We start from the raw sequence: 18,280 nt of genomic DNA, 5'->3' as shown, positions 1-18,280 counted from the left end.
TTTCAGTAACCACTTTTCATGTAACCACTCCAGGGTGTCTCTTACCTCAGTCCAATATGTGGCCTCCACTTTGGGCATCCATCAGCCTGAGTGACTTGAAGGTCATGCCACTTCCTTATTTAGTTCCTGCTCTACCTGTCAATATGCTACCCAAAAGTACCCCAAGCCAGCTCTGGCCTCTGTTTTGATTTCTTGTTCAGAGCTCAAAGCCATATGGTAATCATTGAGTGTTATTACTGCAGAAGTGGGTTCCATAGCTCATCCCAGGCTCCCAGTTGGAGAGGATGCAAAGCTTGGGGGTAAGGGTGAACTGGGTCAGTGGCATCATGCAACTTGTGTTGTAAGACAAGACTAACTGGCTCTTGGATCAGACAGGGGAGGAGACTGCAAAAGAAATGTATCTGCCTTGGTAGCTTTTGTTGGAACTTTCATCTCTCATTGGTTGGAAGAGAGAGAAGAGGTAGGATTTTTCCCTGCATCTGTGCCCCTCATACCCTGATTGCCGTTTTCCATGGCATGTATACATTGGCACAAAAGTCTTTGGAGACTGTGGCCACAATCTGAATCTTAAAACTGATAGAGAAAATGTCGAGGATCTGTCTCTCACCTAAATTCTAAAGAAAAATCTGAATGAAAACTGTGAGAAGGAAAAAGAAAATTCTGGAAACCACCTTGTACTCCGTTGGTATATTCTGTTGTGCCCGCGCTTCCAGAGTAAATAACCAATATTGTTAGCAGAGTTAATGAGGGTCCTATGAAAGAAATACTTCTACAGCTAACTTTCCCTTTCAAACAAAAAGAAATGATTCCATTTGATTTCCCTGATTTTAAGTAGCCTAGATTTCCTATTATGACATGAGAAGTCTCTAACAAAATCCACTTTGGTTTAATTATTTTATTGATGGGTTGTCACTCCTGCCTCTCTGCTCATTTGAGCTGGTTCATTATAGGATTATCTAAAAGTAAAACACTCAATTAGTAATAGAAAAAGAACAACGTTTGAGAAGTTTGAAGAGATGCTTTGCTTAAAGCCTAGCGGCCTATGAGTAATTGTAGAGGTGGATGTTGTAGGCCAACCACCTCCTATTGGCTGAGTCTGCAAGGGGCCGCTTGAACCCTTGTTGACTTCTAGAAAGAATGGAGGAGCCGTGCGCTGTATTCCTTTTCATTTTCCCTGGGCATGTTACAATGTTCACTCGGATCGGTTTGATGCATAGGACATTATTAAGGTCCTTGCGTGTGCACGGTACTAGGGAAGGGCATGAAGATAAAATACAGACCTCATTGTCTGGTATTCCATGATCTCTGTAACATAAAGCCTGAGGTTTCCCATCAATCTGGCATGTAATTGAATAGTTCACGTTTTTCTCAACTAATTTTCAGGCTCTAAAGAAATAGCTAGTGTTTCTTGAATGAAACCACGTAGGCATTAATTTGCTTATGGGGATTCAGAAATGTGTCTTTGCTGTGAAGCCTTACTGTTGTAACTCAAGGGGGCGAGTGTTTTCTCCATCTGCAGTGAGCAAAGGCAGGGAAGGAATATAATTCCATGGAAACTTTATGCAGACCCTAGTCATTTCAGGCTCCCAGTGAAGGCGAAGTAGTAGCTGGAACTGTTCTAGGGGATCTGGTGACGGTGAGCTGAGGTGATTTTTAAGAAATGAAACCCAGTTTAGAGACTGGAGATTTTTCTCCTTAAAACTTGCTATTAGTGTCAAAACTGTTATTAACATTAATTTACCGTATCAGCCAGACTTAGACATTACTTTTTTCTGTTGACATTAAAAGTACAGGAATAGTTACAAGGATGTTCAATGCCAAGGTAAGTAATTTGCTTTTCATGAATATGCTATTATTATAATAATTCTTTATTTGTGGATTTGGGACTGGAACTCATTTCTTAAAATAGAGGATCTACATTATCTGAAAATACAGTACTGGTACAAATAACCCAAACTTGAAAGGGCAGAAAATAGAAGGATTTAAGTTTCAAAATTTGGTACAACAGGATTGTTATATGTAGCTTATAGTGGGTATTCCATAAATGTTTCTGGGTTGAATGAATGGATGTGTAATGAAGACCTATTCATAGAAATTCCCAACATCTGCAAAGGATATGGTGAGGCCCCCATCTTCCATCAATCTATATTGATCTATATATACAGCAATATATACAAATAGATATGGTGCTGGATACAAAGCTTGGTTCCAACTTGGTGTTTGGTGGATCAAATTTAGCAGGCAGCCTTGATTGGCTTGGCCCTCAACAATGTTTTAAAATTTCTATGAGGGAGGGCATGAACTCTCTAACTGCGGTGTCCACACCACGCCCCACTGTTCCTCCTGCTACCTCCTCTAGACTGAGTCACATATTTATGCTGTCCACCTGTCTTTAGGGAATATTTGTGTTTATTCCTCATGGCATAGAGTCTTTAGGTCCCCAGATGACCTCATATTTGATAGCAAAACCATGATATAAAATGCAGACCCTCACATTCCATGTGAGCGAAAAGCAGTGGTGGTGGTAGTCATCATGATGATGATGTTACTGCCTAGAGCGGCGGTGTCCAACCCATGGCTCGTGGGCCACATGCAGCTCAGGATGACTATGAATGTGGCCCAACACAAAATTGTAAATTTACTTAAAACATGATGAGGGGGGTTTTGTGTGATTGCATGTCACAATGTATTTAATGTGTGACCCAAGACAACTCTTCTTCTTCCAGTGTGGCCCGCAGATGCCAAAAGGTTGGATACCCCTGGTCAAGGTTGTATAGCAGGATAAACTCTTTTTCCAAAGTCCTTTATATCTACTCTACCCATTTGTAACCACACAAGAAGATAGTATTACAGCTGTGTTATAGATAAAGGAACAAAGGCCTAGAAAAATTGTGAAGCTTTCCTTTGGTCTCACAGGAGTTTGGATCTATTGGGATGGAGTTCAGGGCCAAGCCACTTTCTCCCAGCCAGCACTGTGTCCTTCGTGATAGAAATGTCCACAGGGTGCAGTCACTTTGCTTCACTTCAGAGTGTGGCTTTGTGGAGAAACTGAGGTCTCCCAAAAACCTCTCTAAGGTTTTGTGACAAAGCCAGTTGCCAAAATGGTACTTTAGGCCAGGTCATCTAGATTCAGGAGAGGTACTGTTGGCCTTCTTCCTAAGCAAGTCAAGATCATGGTGTCCATGGCTGTATTCGTAATCTATTGGTGTGTAATCAATTACCTCCAAAACTTAGTGACTTAAAAATAACAAACATTTCTTTTTTGGTATATTTTATTGATTATGCTATTACAGCTTTCCCAGTTTCTCCCCTTTTACCCCCCTCTGCCCTGCACCCCAGCCCACCAACATTCCCCCCCCTTAATTCATGTCCATGGGTTATACATATAAGTTCTTTGAGTCCTCTGTTTCCTATACCACTTTTGATCTCTCCCCATCTATTTTATGCCTACCAATTATGCTTCTTCCCTGTACCTTTCCCCCCATTCCTCCCCACTGAAAACTCTCCATGTGATGTCCGTTTCTCTGATTCTGTTCCTGTTCTAGTTGTTTGCTTAGTTTTTGTTTTTGTTGTTTGTCTTTTTTAGGTTCATTTGTCGATAGTTGTGAGTTTGCTGTCATTTTACTGTTTGTGTTTATGTCCTTTTCTTAGATAAGTCCCTTTAACATTTCTTATAATAAGGGCTGGGTGATGATGAATTCCTTTAACTTTACCTCTCTGGGAAGCACTTTATCTGCCCTTCCATTCTAAATGAAAGCTTTGCTGGATAGAGCAATCTTGGATGGAGGTCCTTGCCTTTCATGCCTTTGAATACTTCTTTCCAGCCCCTTCTTGCCTGTAAGGTCTCTTTTGAGAAATCAGCTGACAGTCTTATGGGCACTCCTTGGTAGGTAACTGTCTCCTTTCCTCTTGCTGCTTCTAGGATTCTCTCTTTATCTTTAATCTTGGGTAACTTGATGATGTTGTGCCTTGGTGTGTTCCTCTTTGGGTCCAACCTCTTTGGGACTCTGGGCTTCCTGGACTTCCTGGAAGTCTATTTCCTCCATTTCTTATCTCACACATTCTATGAAAGATGGGAATCAGGAAGCAGCTTAGCTGGACAGTTATGATTTAGGGTCTCTCATGAAGTCTCAGTCAAGATGTCAGCTGGAGCTGCAGCCATCAAGGGCTAGAGCATCCTCTTCCACACTCACTCACATGACTGTTGACTGGATACCTCAGTTGCTCACCACATGGGCCTTTGTACGAGACTGCCTGAGTGTCCTCAAGATGTGACAGCTTCCTTCTCCCAGAGTGAGTGACAGAGGAAGAGTGACCCAGACAAAAGCTATAGTCTTTAAAAATATTTTTTTAGAAATGTTTCAATTACAGTTGACATACAATATCACATTAGTTCCAGGTGTAAAACAGTGATGAGACATTTGTATGCCTTAGGAAGTGATCAGCCCAAGTAAGTCTAGTACCCACTTGACACCAGTTTTTGCAATATTATTAACTATATTCCATATGCTCTAATTCTATATCCCCATGACCATTTTTATAACTGGCAATTTATACTTCGTAATCCCTTCACCTTTTTCACCTATCCCTCATCTGGCAGCCATCAGTTTGTTCTCTGAATCCATGAGTTTGTTTCTGTTTTGTTTGCTGCCTGGGTTGGGGGAGGGCTCAACAAAGGAGACAGCTGTCCTGACCCCTGCCCCTTCAGCTTTTACCCTGAAGGTAGTCCATTCAGTTCCTCCCTTATGTCCCTGTCACCTTTCAGCTGCTGCCCCTGCACTAGAGCCCAAAGCAAGTGAATTTGTGAGCGAGTCTGTGTGCAATCCCGTCAAGAGGATGCCTCAGTCTGTAGTAGCCCTCCGTCTCACTCGGATGCAGTCTCCACTGTCTTTCACAGCCAGGTGTTATTGGGACCCTTCTTCCCAGCACTGGCACCCTGAGCTGGGGAGCCCTTGCTCCTCAGGGGGGACCTCTGCAGGGGGAGGAGGGGGATATCCCTCCTCGCTCCTAATTCTTAGTCACCACATTATGGATGTGGGACCTGCCCATTCGGCATCTCCACCCCTCCTACCAGTCTGGATTTGATCCCCTAGGTATAGGACTTCTGTTCAGCTCGTCTTCAGGTGGTTCTCAAAGATGTTATTCTGTAATACAGTTGTCATTGTGATATGATCATGGGAGGAGGGGAGCACATGTTTACCTACTCTGCCATCATGACTTAAAGTCCAAAGAGCTATATAGTCTTTTATGACTTAATAACAGAGGTGAGAAACATCATTTCTGACATATGCTATTGGTCACAGAGACTGATTCTTGTATATTTGGGGAGGACAATAAACAAGGATGTGAATACCAGGAGGTGGTACGGCTATCTTGGCAGCTGGCTAGCATAATTGCTTTTGAGAATTTGAGGCAAGCAATCTACTTCTCAATCACTATAATACATTATCTGTTCCCATTTATTTAGTCTGATTGGTGGATGATCAGAGCGCAACATATTTTTCAGTCTCATTACCTACCACTCTACTTATTTATTAGCTACAGTCACACACTGCATAAAGATGTTTCAGTCCATGATGGACCACATATATGATGGTGGTCCCTTAAGGTTATCATGGAGCTGAAACATTGCTGTCACCTAGTGACGACGTAGCCATTGTAGCACAATGCATTACCCATGAGTTTGTGGTGATGCTACTATAGACAAACCTACTGTGCTGCCAGTTGTATGAAAGAATAGCATGTACAATTACTCACAGTATATAATACTTGACAATGGTAATAGATGACTATGTTACTGGTTTATGTATTTGCTGTATTATGCTTTTGTCAGTACTTTATAGTCATTCTAGTTATAAAGTTTGCTGTAAAAGAGTATGCTGTGTTACACCAGCAGCAGCCTCATATATCTCATGTTGATTGGTCCCTTGATTATGTTATTTTCTCTTGCACTTGACTTAATCTAGTGTTTTGTTGTAACATGCTGTACAGGCCCATAGCCTAGGAGCAATAGGCTATACCATAGAGCCCAGGGGTAGTAGGCTACATCATCCAGGTTTGTGTAATTGTACTGTGATGTTCACATAACAACAGAATTGCCTAATGACATTTCTCAGAATGTGTACTTGTTGCTAAGTGATACATGACTGTTGGTGCTTGATTCTTGTAAACAGTCTTGACTCATACTCAGAAGATAGCCTATAACTCAAGCAGAACTACAAAGGGAAGCCTTCCCAACAGACATTTGGCATTACCTCTCTTTGGGAGAGTGTCTCTTTGAAATACATTTTGTGTCGAGGGAGGGGCTTTAAAGACATCAAATTTTGAAGCTTGGTTGCTCTATTGGAGGCAGCACTGTTCACTTTCAAGGTATCAAGTGTCAAGGAGCCAGGATTGAGGAAGGTTAAGTCAGCTTTCAGGGTTAGATTTTTGGGGTAGGGACTTCCTAGAGAAAGTTTGTTGTTTTTGTTTGAAGTGTCTGAATTTCCAGAGCAGACACACTCTCTTTATAAACATTAGCACCCCAACCACATAGGCTGTTTTTTAAAAAATTATGTATCATTTTGAATGATCTGCCACTCCATCCCTTCATTGACTGAACCCAGAGAATCACTTTCTATTTGAAATGAAAGTGGGTCTATTCTATCTTACCACATGAACACAGACCCTTTCCTTGGAGCACCAGGAGGGAATGACCTTAAGTCAGGTGCAAGTTTCTAGTTCATCCTGGACCTCAAACACCCTCTGCCCCAGTCCGGTCACTCTGGCAGATCCCTATGCCAACCAAACAGGCCTTTGCCATCTGATGTATAAGATTATCTTTTTTTAAAAGACTTTGATGGTGTGTTTGTTTTCTGGAAAGAACAGATTTACATGATCCGAGGTCTACTGGTGCTTGCCAGATGCCAGGGGTGGGGGTGGGTAAAGTGCATGAAGGGAATCAAAAGGTACAGACTTCCAGTCCTAAAATAAATAAGCCTTGGGGACGCAACGTACAGCATGGTGACTATTGAATACTGTATTACATATTTGAAAGTTGCTAAAAGAGTAGATCTTAAAAGTTCTCATCATACAACATTCTGTAACTGTGTATGCTGACAGGTGTTAACTAGCCTCATTGTGGTGATCGCTTCACAATATATACAAATATTGAATCGTGTTATACACCTGAAAGTAATATATGTCAATTATGCCTCAGCTAAAAAATAAATGTGAGCATAGACTTTCTCCTCTGTTGTTTACTCCTGTATCCGCAAGGTTTAGATTAATGCCTGCATCATACATAGTGTGCTACCAGTAAGTATTTGTTGAAAGAATGAATCTTTAGTCAGTTTTCAGGCTCTTCATGCCAGGAACAGCCTCCATAATTTGTAGTAAACAAAATGTTTCTTTTCAACTTCTATCATGGAAATACTCTACATCATGCTAGCAAAAAAAAAATTCCCATTTCATGTGTGTTGATATAAACACACATATATAATGGGATATTGTTTCTATTTCTATTTTGTTTGTCCATTCACCCATTGGTAGACATTTGGATTGTTTCCACCTTTTGGCTATTGTGCCACCTTTTGGCTGATATAAACATGGACGTACAAATATCTGTTAAGTACCTACTTCAGTTCTTTAGGGTGTATACCCGAAAGTGGAATTGCTAAATCATATGGTAATTCTAGTTGGGGGGTTTTTTTTTGTTTTTTTTAGGAAGTACCATACTGTTTTCCATAGTGGCTGCACGATTTTACATTCACAACGTAATACATGACGGTTCTAACTTTTCTTTCTTATCTAGTACTAGTTGGATTTTTTGGTATGTTTATAATAGCCATCCCAATGGTACTGCTCATTTTAAAGAATGTTTTCATTTTGAGAAAATAAATATAAAATTCAGTTTGTGGATTTGAATTAGGTCTCCCACTTGAGCCTTTTTTGACAGTGGTTTCAAAATTTTGCCTTCCAACGAATGTACAAGTAAGACGTGAATAAACATGGAAAGCTTATTATGAAAGTGGCTAATTACAGAGAGTCATGAGAAGGGGCTCATTGCCTGGCTGGGGAGCCTTGGGGTAAGGTCCTTTGCCTCTCAGCCACATGCTAGGGTTACTGGGAGAATGAAACTGTTTTACATTTAAAACCCTTTACAGTGCCTGGCAGGCACATGTTATTAGTTGTTTATTGATTTGGCCACAACTGAAACTCTGCTTGAGTTCCATTGTTTACCAGAGGTCCAAACCAGATGTAACTAAGATATTTTTCATTTTTTTTTTGGCAGATATGGTGGAAGGTATCTGAAATACTGAAACCTTTAAAGACATTTGTCATGCCATTTACTGCCTCCGTAGATGTTAAGATCTTCTTAAAAGGAAAAGCTTTGTAGGAGGGAAGAAATACTTTCATATGGACAGGACTCTACATGGGACTATTTTCTTGGGAGAAAACTTTATAAATGGAAACTTCTTGATACAGTAGAAGCCTGAACTTAAATACCTTTTCTCTTTGAAAACGCCATGCCAGGGTCTTCATTGTTTGTTATATTTTAAAGTGCTTTTCTTCCCGGGAAGCTCATTACAAATTGTCTCCTGACCTAATTCAGCTCAGCTACTTTGTAGGGGAGCTGCCCTGCACAGTGCACCAGTAACAGATCAGAGAGCCTGCAAATTGAGACCCAGAGTTATTGTGCACAGATACCGCCTTTTATGAAGTGTGACACCATTGTTTATCATTAAAGGTTCAAATGATTTCATCCCCTTAGGCAGAATGTTCTCAGTTATGAGCTTGAGTCAAATACAGTAGACAAGTTGTAGGTTCCTTAGAAAGTGGGCTTCTAATGGAAATGCTGACAATCCATTAAAAGCAGGAGGGCTAATGGGTGCCACTAAAATTATACTTAAAGATTATAGTAATAAAAATACATATTTTAAAGTGCACACTGGAAGTTCAAGGATTTTTTTTTATGTTGCTGTTAATAATACGCCACCCTATCCTTTTGGCATTTGATTTTGTGTCATAAATGGGCTTAAGCTATAGCATTTGTTGTGTTTGATTCTGAGAGGAGTGGGGCATTTTGGCAGCGTTCTCAGTATCTTTAATGGAAGGTGAATAATTGGTGTGCTTGCAGAATGGTGGGATTTTTAAATCTGGAATTAATCTTAGTGATCAGTAAATCATCACTATTATATTTGCTAGAGGAGACTCAAGAGTCTAGAGAGTAATGGGCTAGCTACAGCTTATAAAGGGAAAATGAGTGCTGGGGGGCATGGATGGTGTGCCTGAGGCCTTAGTATTTTCTCACTTGTGTCATTGTAGCAACATCCTTCAGCCTAACCTTGCTTCAGTCTTCTCTCTCCCTATTATTACTGCTTTTTTATGATGATAAAAGTAATATATGTCCATTACAGAACTACTAGGAAATAGAGAATAAAAAGAGACTAAAAGTCACCTGCAGGCTCAGCACCCCGGAGTTGTCACCGTTAATATTTTGGGGGTGTTACCCTAATCTTTTTTCCCCATCTACACGTACAGGGTGGGGCAAAAGTAGGTTTACAGTTGTGAGTACACAGAATACACTTTATTCTTGATTTATTTATGAATTATTGTAGTATTTTTAAATCTGAAAGCCTGGCCATAACACCTATATCAACAACTGTAAACCTATTTTTGCCCCGCCCCTGTATATAATGCCTTTTACAAAATTGGGATCATGCAGAACATACTGTTCGAAAATCATTTTTACTACTTTGTAATAGCTCATGGACACTTTCTCACACTGTTAAGTATTCTTTAAGGACTTGATTTTCATCAGCTGCTTAGTACAACCTGAGTTGTGCAAGATCTCTCTCATCTATTTAGGGAGTTTTCAGATTTGTGTGTTATGACACGGCACTGAATACCCAGGTACAGAATAAATATTTACATCCGTCTCTGATTCTCTCTCCAGGAAAAAAGTTTTTGCACCTATTTCCAAATTACCCCTCAGGAAACACTCTTTTCCCTTGCACTAGCAGGTACACGAGTGCGATCTTTTCTCTGAACTGTCACCAACCCTGGCCATTGCAGATTTTTAAGATTCTTGGGAGACTGACATGAACAAGATGGTGACGTGGATCATTATTGACATTGCTCCCCCTCACAAGAAGTAACAACTAGTCATGGACGAGACACTCAAGGAGAATCCTAGAACACATGGGTGAGGCTGAAACACCCTCTACACCACCAAGCCTTAGACTGGCCACATTAGAAAGGTTACAGGGGCAGCCGTCCACCCTGACTGGCAAAGCACCATGCCAGGAGGTCTCCCCTGAACCTAGGGTTCCCTCAGTGGGAAAAGAGAGCCCGGGGCAGACATCTAGCTCCCCCATCATTGTAGGTCACTTCTTGGGAGCCCCCAATCCATCTCGCCCCACATCTCGAATCTACAGGGCTTGACCCCCAAATCTGCTGGTTTGGACTAGGACTTGGGTGCTGCAGGTCTGCCAAGATCAGAGTACTGATTATTTCAAGCCCTTCTCTGCCACAGTCTTTAAGATCTCCAAAGATAAAAATGAAATGGGAAAAAATTTAAATTGCAACTTCGAATCTTCCCATCTCCCTCAACACCCTCCCCCACAAAAAAAAAAAAAAACAAAGAGGGTAGCATAAAACTGACTGGTAATGGTCAATAGTCATATTTAGATTCTCTAATGTGGTAATGGTGATATGTAATTCACTTACGATTCTTATGTAAAAGCTAGAACACATAATAAAAATAACCAGAACTGCAATAATCTGTTACCGTTTACACAATAAAAGCATATGTTAACTGTAACATCAATAACCTGAAATGTGAGGGGGAGCAGAAGTGAAAGCATGAAGTTGAGGAATTTCATTGAAGTATCAGTTTAAAATAGAGTGTTATAATGTTAAGCTATTCAGTGTAAGCCTGGTGGTAACCACAAGGGAAAAACCTGTAGTAATTACACAAAAGAACATGAAAACACAGAACTGTACACCTTCCACTTACAAAGTGCCATATGTCAACTATATCTGGAAAAAAATTTAAGTTGGGAAGGTTAAAATATCCTTAACAACCTGATATATACAAAAATTGCACTTTAGTCATTTTACATTTGTTTGTTTACTAATCATGCCAAACAATTTTTATGGTTCATTTTTAAGTCTTGTGAATTGCCTGTATATGCCATGGGCTCCCCTTTCTATGAAGTCTTTTTACATTTTCTTTATTTTTAAGCTTTGCTTTTATACTAAGATCCACAATTTATAGTTAAATGTTCCAAAATTTTTCCATGTTTTCCTTTTTCTTTTTACCTATTTCATGGTGCCTTTTTTTTCAGGTTCAGAAATTTTTACTTTTTACTTTTTATTATTTTTTATCCTCACCCAACGACATGCTTATTGATTTTAGAGAGAGGGGAAGGGAGGGGGAGAGAGAGGGAAGGAAGCTTTGATGTGAGGAGACATGGATCCGTTGCCTCTTATACACGCCCAGACTGGGACTGAACCCAAGACCTTTCAGTTTACGGGATGACGCTCCAACCAACTGAACCGCCCTGGCCAGGGCAAGGTTCTGAAATTTTTATAGAGCCAAACATTAATTTTTTCCTGTATGGTTTCTTTCCTTGCTTTTATGCTCACTCCCAAAGACAGTTCTAAAACACCAATTTGAGCATACCCCTGCCTTGACTAAAGTCTTCCAGGGACTTCTGGGGGGAAAAAATCCAACCTCCTCCTGGGGTTCCAGTCCCAGGCTACTACCACTCAACAGACACTCATACTCAGTATTCTCTACTTAGCTCCCTGCACCAGCACACGGCTCCCTCGCCACCCAAGCCCCTCTTCCCGAGCATGACTAAAGCCCCAGCTCAGACTTGACCACCTCCTGTACAGCACCTGCTCCTAAGAGGGTTTAGTAGTGGGTTGTAAAATGAATAACTCAAACAGTAACAAAGCCCAAAATAACTAATAGGAGAATTGATTCTGAGGGTCAGTTTAGGATCAAAAGATTGGACAGAGCTGCTGAGTCTTGGTGACAAGTGAAGGAAAGAAATGAGGAAAGAGCATGGGCAGGGTGCTCAGAAGTGGATGGAACAGAGCTGTGGGGGGTGGTGGGGGGGGGCCGTACCACAGGCAAAGAGCAGAAGGTTACAGTTGCTGGCAGCTCTGGGAGGCCTGACACACAGGGGCTCGGGGCTATGACTGGGCTCCCCAGAAGGGCAGTGCCAGGGAAGGGCTCAGTCCCCAAAGCACCAGGCAACAGTCACCTGAGGGCCCAGATTGGAAAGTCCATTTTACCCCCAAACCTCCTGCACAAAACCCCCCAGTCCCCTGTACCAGCAAATGCCATCGCTGGCTTTCCAGTTTCACAGGCTAGGAACTGGAATCGCTTGATTCTTCTTCCTCCCACACCCCACATCCCATCTGTCAGCGAGTCCTGTTGGCTCTGCCTTCAATGTGTGGCCAGACCACATTACTGCACGATTCTATTTAGATGGTATTTCAAAACCACAGAACAGAAACCAGGTCCATTGCCAGAGGCTGAGGGGGGGGGGGGGTGCCTAGAAACAGTCCCAAGGGAACTGGGTACTGAAAGAACATTCCTATAATTTCTTTGTGGTGGTAATCACACAACTGTAGGCATTTATCAAAACTCACAGAACTATATGCTGAAAAGTTTAAGTAAATGATATTGTAACAAAACTGTGGGAAAAGAACATACCTGGACTCCCAGCACTTCTCAGCACCCTCATGGCCGTCACCTTGGTGCAAGGTGCCACCACAGACCTGGATTCTTGTTGCAGAGGGCTCCCAGCTGTTCCCCCTGCCTTGTCCTCATCTGCTGTAGTCTGCTCCCAGCACAGCAGCCAGACTGGCCCTTCAGAACAAAAGTCAGCTTGTTACTCTTTTGCTCAGAACTACAGAGGTTTCTCTTCTCCTCAGAGTAAAGGCCAAAATTCTCACATGGCCACCAAGACCCTACATAACACAGTTCTCCGTGACTTTTCTGGTGACCTGCCTCTAACCCCACCCCCTCTCATAGCCTTCCTCATCCAGGTGTCTTCACTCCAGCCCCCATAGCCTCCTTGTTCATCCTTGCACATGAACTGTGTGCTCCCCTCTTGGGCTCCTCTGTCTGGAATGCACCTGCTCCTAATCGCCCTTCACGTGGCCTTCTCCCCCATCTCTTTCAGGTCTTTGCTCAAGTAGTGCCTTCTCAGCGTGGCCTCCCCTGAGCCCTGTTTACAATCGCAGCCCACGTGTCCTCAGGCTCACATCCCTCTCATCGTTTTCCTTGCTATCCTATCTATCATTTTAGTTTTCTCACAGACCACAGTTCCATGTGACACACTACATATTTTGTGGATTTGGTTTGTGACATTCTCCTTCATAGTCTTCTGGTACCTAGGACACTGCTATTTGCTTGGCAAATGCTAGACTCTCGCTTAGATTTTGTAAATGGAAGAGAAGGCGGCATGAAGGAAAGCACGCTGGGCACCGGCAGTGATGTATCCTGGTGTGTCAGCAGCTCCCTGGACCTCAGTTTCACACAGCTCCTCCACAGAGACAGTCTTGGCCCACATGGGCTGTAGTACAAGTCTGCGTGGGAGGGCAGGCGTTTGGGGTGGTGGCTCCCCTTCCCGCCTTTCCTTTCTGTTTCGCTGCCATCTCAGATGTCTCAACTAACAGATGCCTTCTCTCCAATTTCTCTCCAGAAGCAGATGTTCCAGGAGAGGAGTAGCCGGATGCTGCAGGCCCTGTCCCCAAAGCAAAGCCCTGTGAGCAGCCCCACCAGGAGCCGGTCCCCTTCCCGCTCGCCATCGCCCACCTTCTCATGGCTCCCGATCAAAAGCTCACCCCCCTCCTCGCCCAAAGCCGCCTCGGCCTCCATCAGCAGCCTGAGTGAGGGGGATGAGGATGAAAAGTAAAGGTTGCTGGCAGACTACAAGAGCCACACCATGCGGGCCAGGGAGGAGGGCAGGGACACTGGGGGTGCCTGGGTGGTGTTTGAAGGGTAATAGTTACAGGAGCTGCAGCTCTGCAGGGAGACCCTGAGCTCTGTTACTGGAAGGCCTTGGGACCAGCTCTCCCTCATTCTCCAGTCAGCCCAGCACCTGGGCTCTGCAGGGAGGTTTCCAGGCAGACAAACTATACAAACCTCCTTAGCATCACTTAGAATCACTCTACTTTAAGGAAAGATGCAGAGCACCTCTGGGAGTCTTGCACCAAGTGGGGTGCCTTCTGCTTTGGTCCTTACACCTACCCCCACCACGTGCACCACCTGTGGAAGCGGCTGTTCCCTCAACCTGCTACTTCCTGCTCCTAAGGGCCCTGCACGTTGCCTCCTGCCACCCGAGCTCTGCCATAATAAACCTGTCACCAACAGAAACAGTTGAGTCCGAGGCAAATGCCAACCTACTCACTTTAGGCACTGCAACCTGACATTGCAATGTATCACTTGTTTCCAGTTCCAGAAATGTGGTGCATAAACAAAGGTTTGCTTTAGGCCAGATATATAAAAGGTCATCTACTGTGGCCCTTCATTTCTTATTCAGAGGACAATTTTGCCAAGGAGAGCACCACGTAAGGCCTAATGTGCTCCAGGTTGTCCCTTCTCATCGATTGAACTTGTTTTCCCAAACTACCTTAATCTGTGGGAAACTCGACAAAGAAAAATATCCTATATAACAAAGGAAGGAGGAGCTGCTTTGCTTTGGCTCCAAGTTTAGCAGATGGTAAATATCTCCTGAAGCTTCTCCTTACAGGATGCTGTTATGGAATGGCTTTCCCCATTTCTGACCAGTTAACAGTTTCATAGACCTCAAGTAACAGTTTGATGTACCAAACTATGTAGTATACCCATAGGGGGCGCTACTTGCACGTACCTGTTCTATGACATGCCATCCAGGGTGCAGACCATATGCAACCTGAAAATATAGTTGGCATTTTACAATATACTCCTTTCCTGCTCTCTAATAACCCTGCTGAAGTCCTTGGTGTGAAGGACTAGCTGGTTCCATTGTGACTTTGGCACTTTTTTCCAACAGCTCATTCTGGATTCCTGTAGAACTGGCTTGGACCAACCAGGAAATGAGTTGTGGTGTTCTCATGGCCTCCGTCCTATGTTTGAGTGAAGGGAGGCTCTGAAGAGTTTCAGAGAGCACTGTGGGAGCCTCGGTTCTGAGCTCAGCATCTGAACGGACTGGGGAGGACTGTAGTTATCCTGGCCCTAGGTTTGCCAAACAGGATGCAGACCCTAAGCATTCCTGCTGAGTTGTTTGAAGTTACTGCCCCCTCATCACAGGAAGGAAGTGAGCGGGTTGATTCGAGGGGTAGAACCACACACACGCTTGGGTAGAAGAGGCACCACCCAGCTGTCCCACTGAAGCCCGAGACAAGAGGCCTGAACCAGCAACTTGTAGGCAGAGCCCAGCATTTCTTGTGACAGAAACACCCCTTTCCAGAGGCCCTGGGAACCGGCCTTCTGCGGGACAAGTGGGGCAAGCAGTGAAGGAAGGTGGCGTGTCTTTCCCCCTCGTGTTGGGGTTGAACTACCTCCTTGTCCACCTGGAGATGAGTGGTGTTTATTGGGAAGTGAAATCATACGGCTAAACTGGCCCAGAATGCCCTTGTTATTGGCACTTCCTCCAGAATTCTGTCAAGCACTCGTGTGGGACAGAGCTGGCAGGAACATGGCACGTGAGAAGAAAATTTTGCAGTCAAGGCCTAGAGCGTTGCTGTGCAGACCGCGCAAGGCCCATTTGGTGGTTCTTCGCTTTCACCATGCACTCAGGGGAAAGTGGGCACATGTGCCTGCCACTTTAGTTGGGCAAGCCTTACAGCAGTGAGCGGATGAGGAGACCAGCTGGGTAAAGCAAGGTGGTGAGAATAAGAGAAGAGGAAAAAGGTGCCTAGAGAGAGGCCCAGGACAGACAGATCTACTTTTACCTGAATCCTGCTCTGGAGCAAATCCTGTGGGATGGATGTATCAGGCTGATTGTAAGTTTGCAGGCCTTATACCCCATACTGACAGGTGCCACTTAGGTGACTCAGATTCAGGGCCATCGAAGCTGCCAATTATGGGAAATGGCCAATGCCTGGGATATTCCAGACATGGGCCAAAACAACCCACAAGTGGATTCTAAATATCACCTTATGTCCCCCTCCTGACCTCTAGCAATACCTCCTAAGGCTACAAGACTACTGAGAAGGAATGGGGGGATTCTGCCACCCAACATTTGATGCTTTCTGGCCATCAGTTTCTCTCAGCCACTCTCTCTTCCCAGGAGGAGGTGGGGTTGCTTTATTTGGGCCGGCCAGTCAACAGTAATGGCCCAGACTGAGCGAAGGCTGCAATGGGAGATGTACAAGCTTAAGGAGGTTAGCATTAATGACAAAAAAATGGGGGGATTCTTTAGCTCCAGGCAGGGAGGGAAGCTTCAGACTGAGGACGAGAGCACACCACGTAGGGTTCTGGAAGGGAGCAGGTTAAATGACGATGGGCAACAACAGGGCTGAAAGAAGGTGGGGGTGGGAGAGTAGTTAATCTCAAGTGTCGCACACCCCCTAACAGGTGAAGAAGGAAGGCCTCCTTTCACGGACACCCAAAGTTAGTGGGTACCCATGTGGGATGTGGGTCCCCTGTCCACCCCAGCTCCCCAATTTCAGAACTTCCCCATGAGCTGCCACACCCTCCTGGGAACCCTGAAATCAAATGTTCACCCTTCCACCCTCTGATAACACGGGGGACTTGTAATGCCATGGTCACATTGAGTGGCCCGTTTGTGGAAAGCCAGCTCCCGTGTGCCAGGACCTTACAAAGGGGAAGGGAACCAACCTCAAGAAGAGTGACCCCAAGACTGAGTTCTACCTTCTGACCTGCTCTGAGGGGAAGACACACAGCTGTGGGGCTGCAGTCTTGCTCCATGCCCTAGGCGGTGGTAACTGTGAGTCCGCCCCTGGAGGGAGGGAGGGACAGGAAGAGTGCAGATGTGTTTTCTCTCCATGTTCAGGCCCCATGTAACTACCCAGCTGCACCCCGGGGGCAGGATGCAAGATGGTGGCACAGGCTCGGCTGAGCCCGATGAGCCCAAGCACAGCCGAGCAGTTCCCGTGCCTCAGGCACCCGTTCGGCACCAGTCTTGGCCATCATTTTTTTTTTTTTTTTGAAAAAGAAAATAAGCTCATAATGCGTTTGGAACTTTTCTGTAGACTTTAGATTTTTGTTAATAGCAATGTGTTCCGGGACAAAGCCATAAGAAGAGCATATATACTGTACCTATGAGACAAGATGACGATGATTCACCTATGTTAAAGTATGACCTTAAGCCCAAGCATTTGCTCTGGTGCTGAATAATGAGAACTACTGGAATCAGCCCTCTATCCCACCCCAACCCTTATGCTCCAAACCCATCCCTGCTCCCAAATGGAACACAGCATTTCCAACTGTTTGTAAATAAAGAGATTCAGAATTGCACTTTTTCTTGTGGTTTCTCAAAAGTATGCAAAAATACATGTGTAGCAGCTGTCCCGGCTCTGACCAGCTGTGTCCCCAGCACTTGAGTAGGACTCGGTGGTATGCAGCACGGGGCAGAGTTTTGCTAAAGGGCCAGTGACTGACTTAAAAGCTAGTCAGAGACAGACCCTCCTGGAGGGGAGGCCACCTGGGGAGTCCAGTCAGGACCCTGGCTTGTAGGGGCCCTCACCGGCTTGCTTTGTGACCTTGGCCAAACCACTTCTCTAGCCTCAGTATCTACTTTTGTAGAACAAGGGGTTGGAGGGAATGATTTCTGACGTCTTCTTTGCCTGGAAAGGCCTCTAAATTTACAAGGCAATCTGCGTTGTCCCTAAGCCTCTCCAGCTACAATGCTGTCACTGAGTGACCATGAGAAAGTGCTTACCTCTCACTAAGTGGGAAGCTGGAGAAGAGGTTGCCTTCCAGGTCCCTGGGGCCTTCACAACTGCAAACATCAGTAGCTGGTTTCACTCCTCACACTAGGGGCTGCACAGGACCTCGTGCTCCACCCACCTTTCTTAGATCTGACAATGCTTTTCACCTGTACTAAAACGTGCGGCAGTGGCCATTTTGAACTCTTCCATCTTTGGGGAAAAGCTCCTGCAATCAGCTGGAAGCTGATAAAGGGGATGGAGGTGCTAAATCAGGATCCCAAATGTCAACAATTAAGGCAGACCCCCCACACACAAACACATACCCTGCTCATGTTCTGACAATGTGCTCATGCCCTCCACTAGCCAAATTTAGGAGCTGCTATTAACTCCATCTGGTGAT

The 18,280-nt window shown here is 44.3% G+C and overlaps 1 protein-coding gene across 4 annotated transcripts in view; it reads left to right on the top strand.

The window, feature by feature from the left end:
• PCYT1B (phosphate cytidylyltransferase 1, choline, beta) overlaps positions 1-17,467 on the top strand; it is a 107,842-nt gene extending 90,375 nt beyond the window's left edge. For all 4 annotated transcript variants that reach the window (XM_036016714.1, XM_036016715.1, XM_028522859.2 and 1 more), the window contains one exon: positions 13,707-17,467. In XM_036016714.1, coding sequence (XP_035872607.1) covers positions 13,707-13,919 — 213 coding nt within the window. In that variant the 3' untranslated portion in view covers positions 13,920-17,467. The remainder of the gene's footprint in view (positions 1-13,706) is intronic.
• The last annotated feature ends 813 nt before the right edge of the window (positions 17,468-18,280 follow it).

This window comes from Phyllostomus discolor, chromosome X (assembly GCF_004126475.2).
Source record: "Phyllostomus discolor isolate MPI-MPIP mPhyDis1 chromosome X, mPhyDis1.pri.v3, whole genome shotgun sequence".
In the NCBI taxonomy this organism is placed as follows: domain Eukaryota; kingdom Metazoa; phylum Chordata; class Mammalia; order Chiroptera; family Phyllostomidae; genus Phyllostomus; species Phyllostomus discolor.
This window is presented reverse-complemented; position numbering and strand designations above follow the sequence as displayed.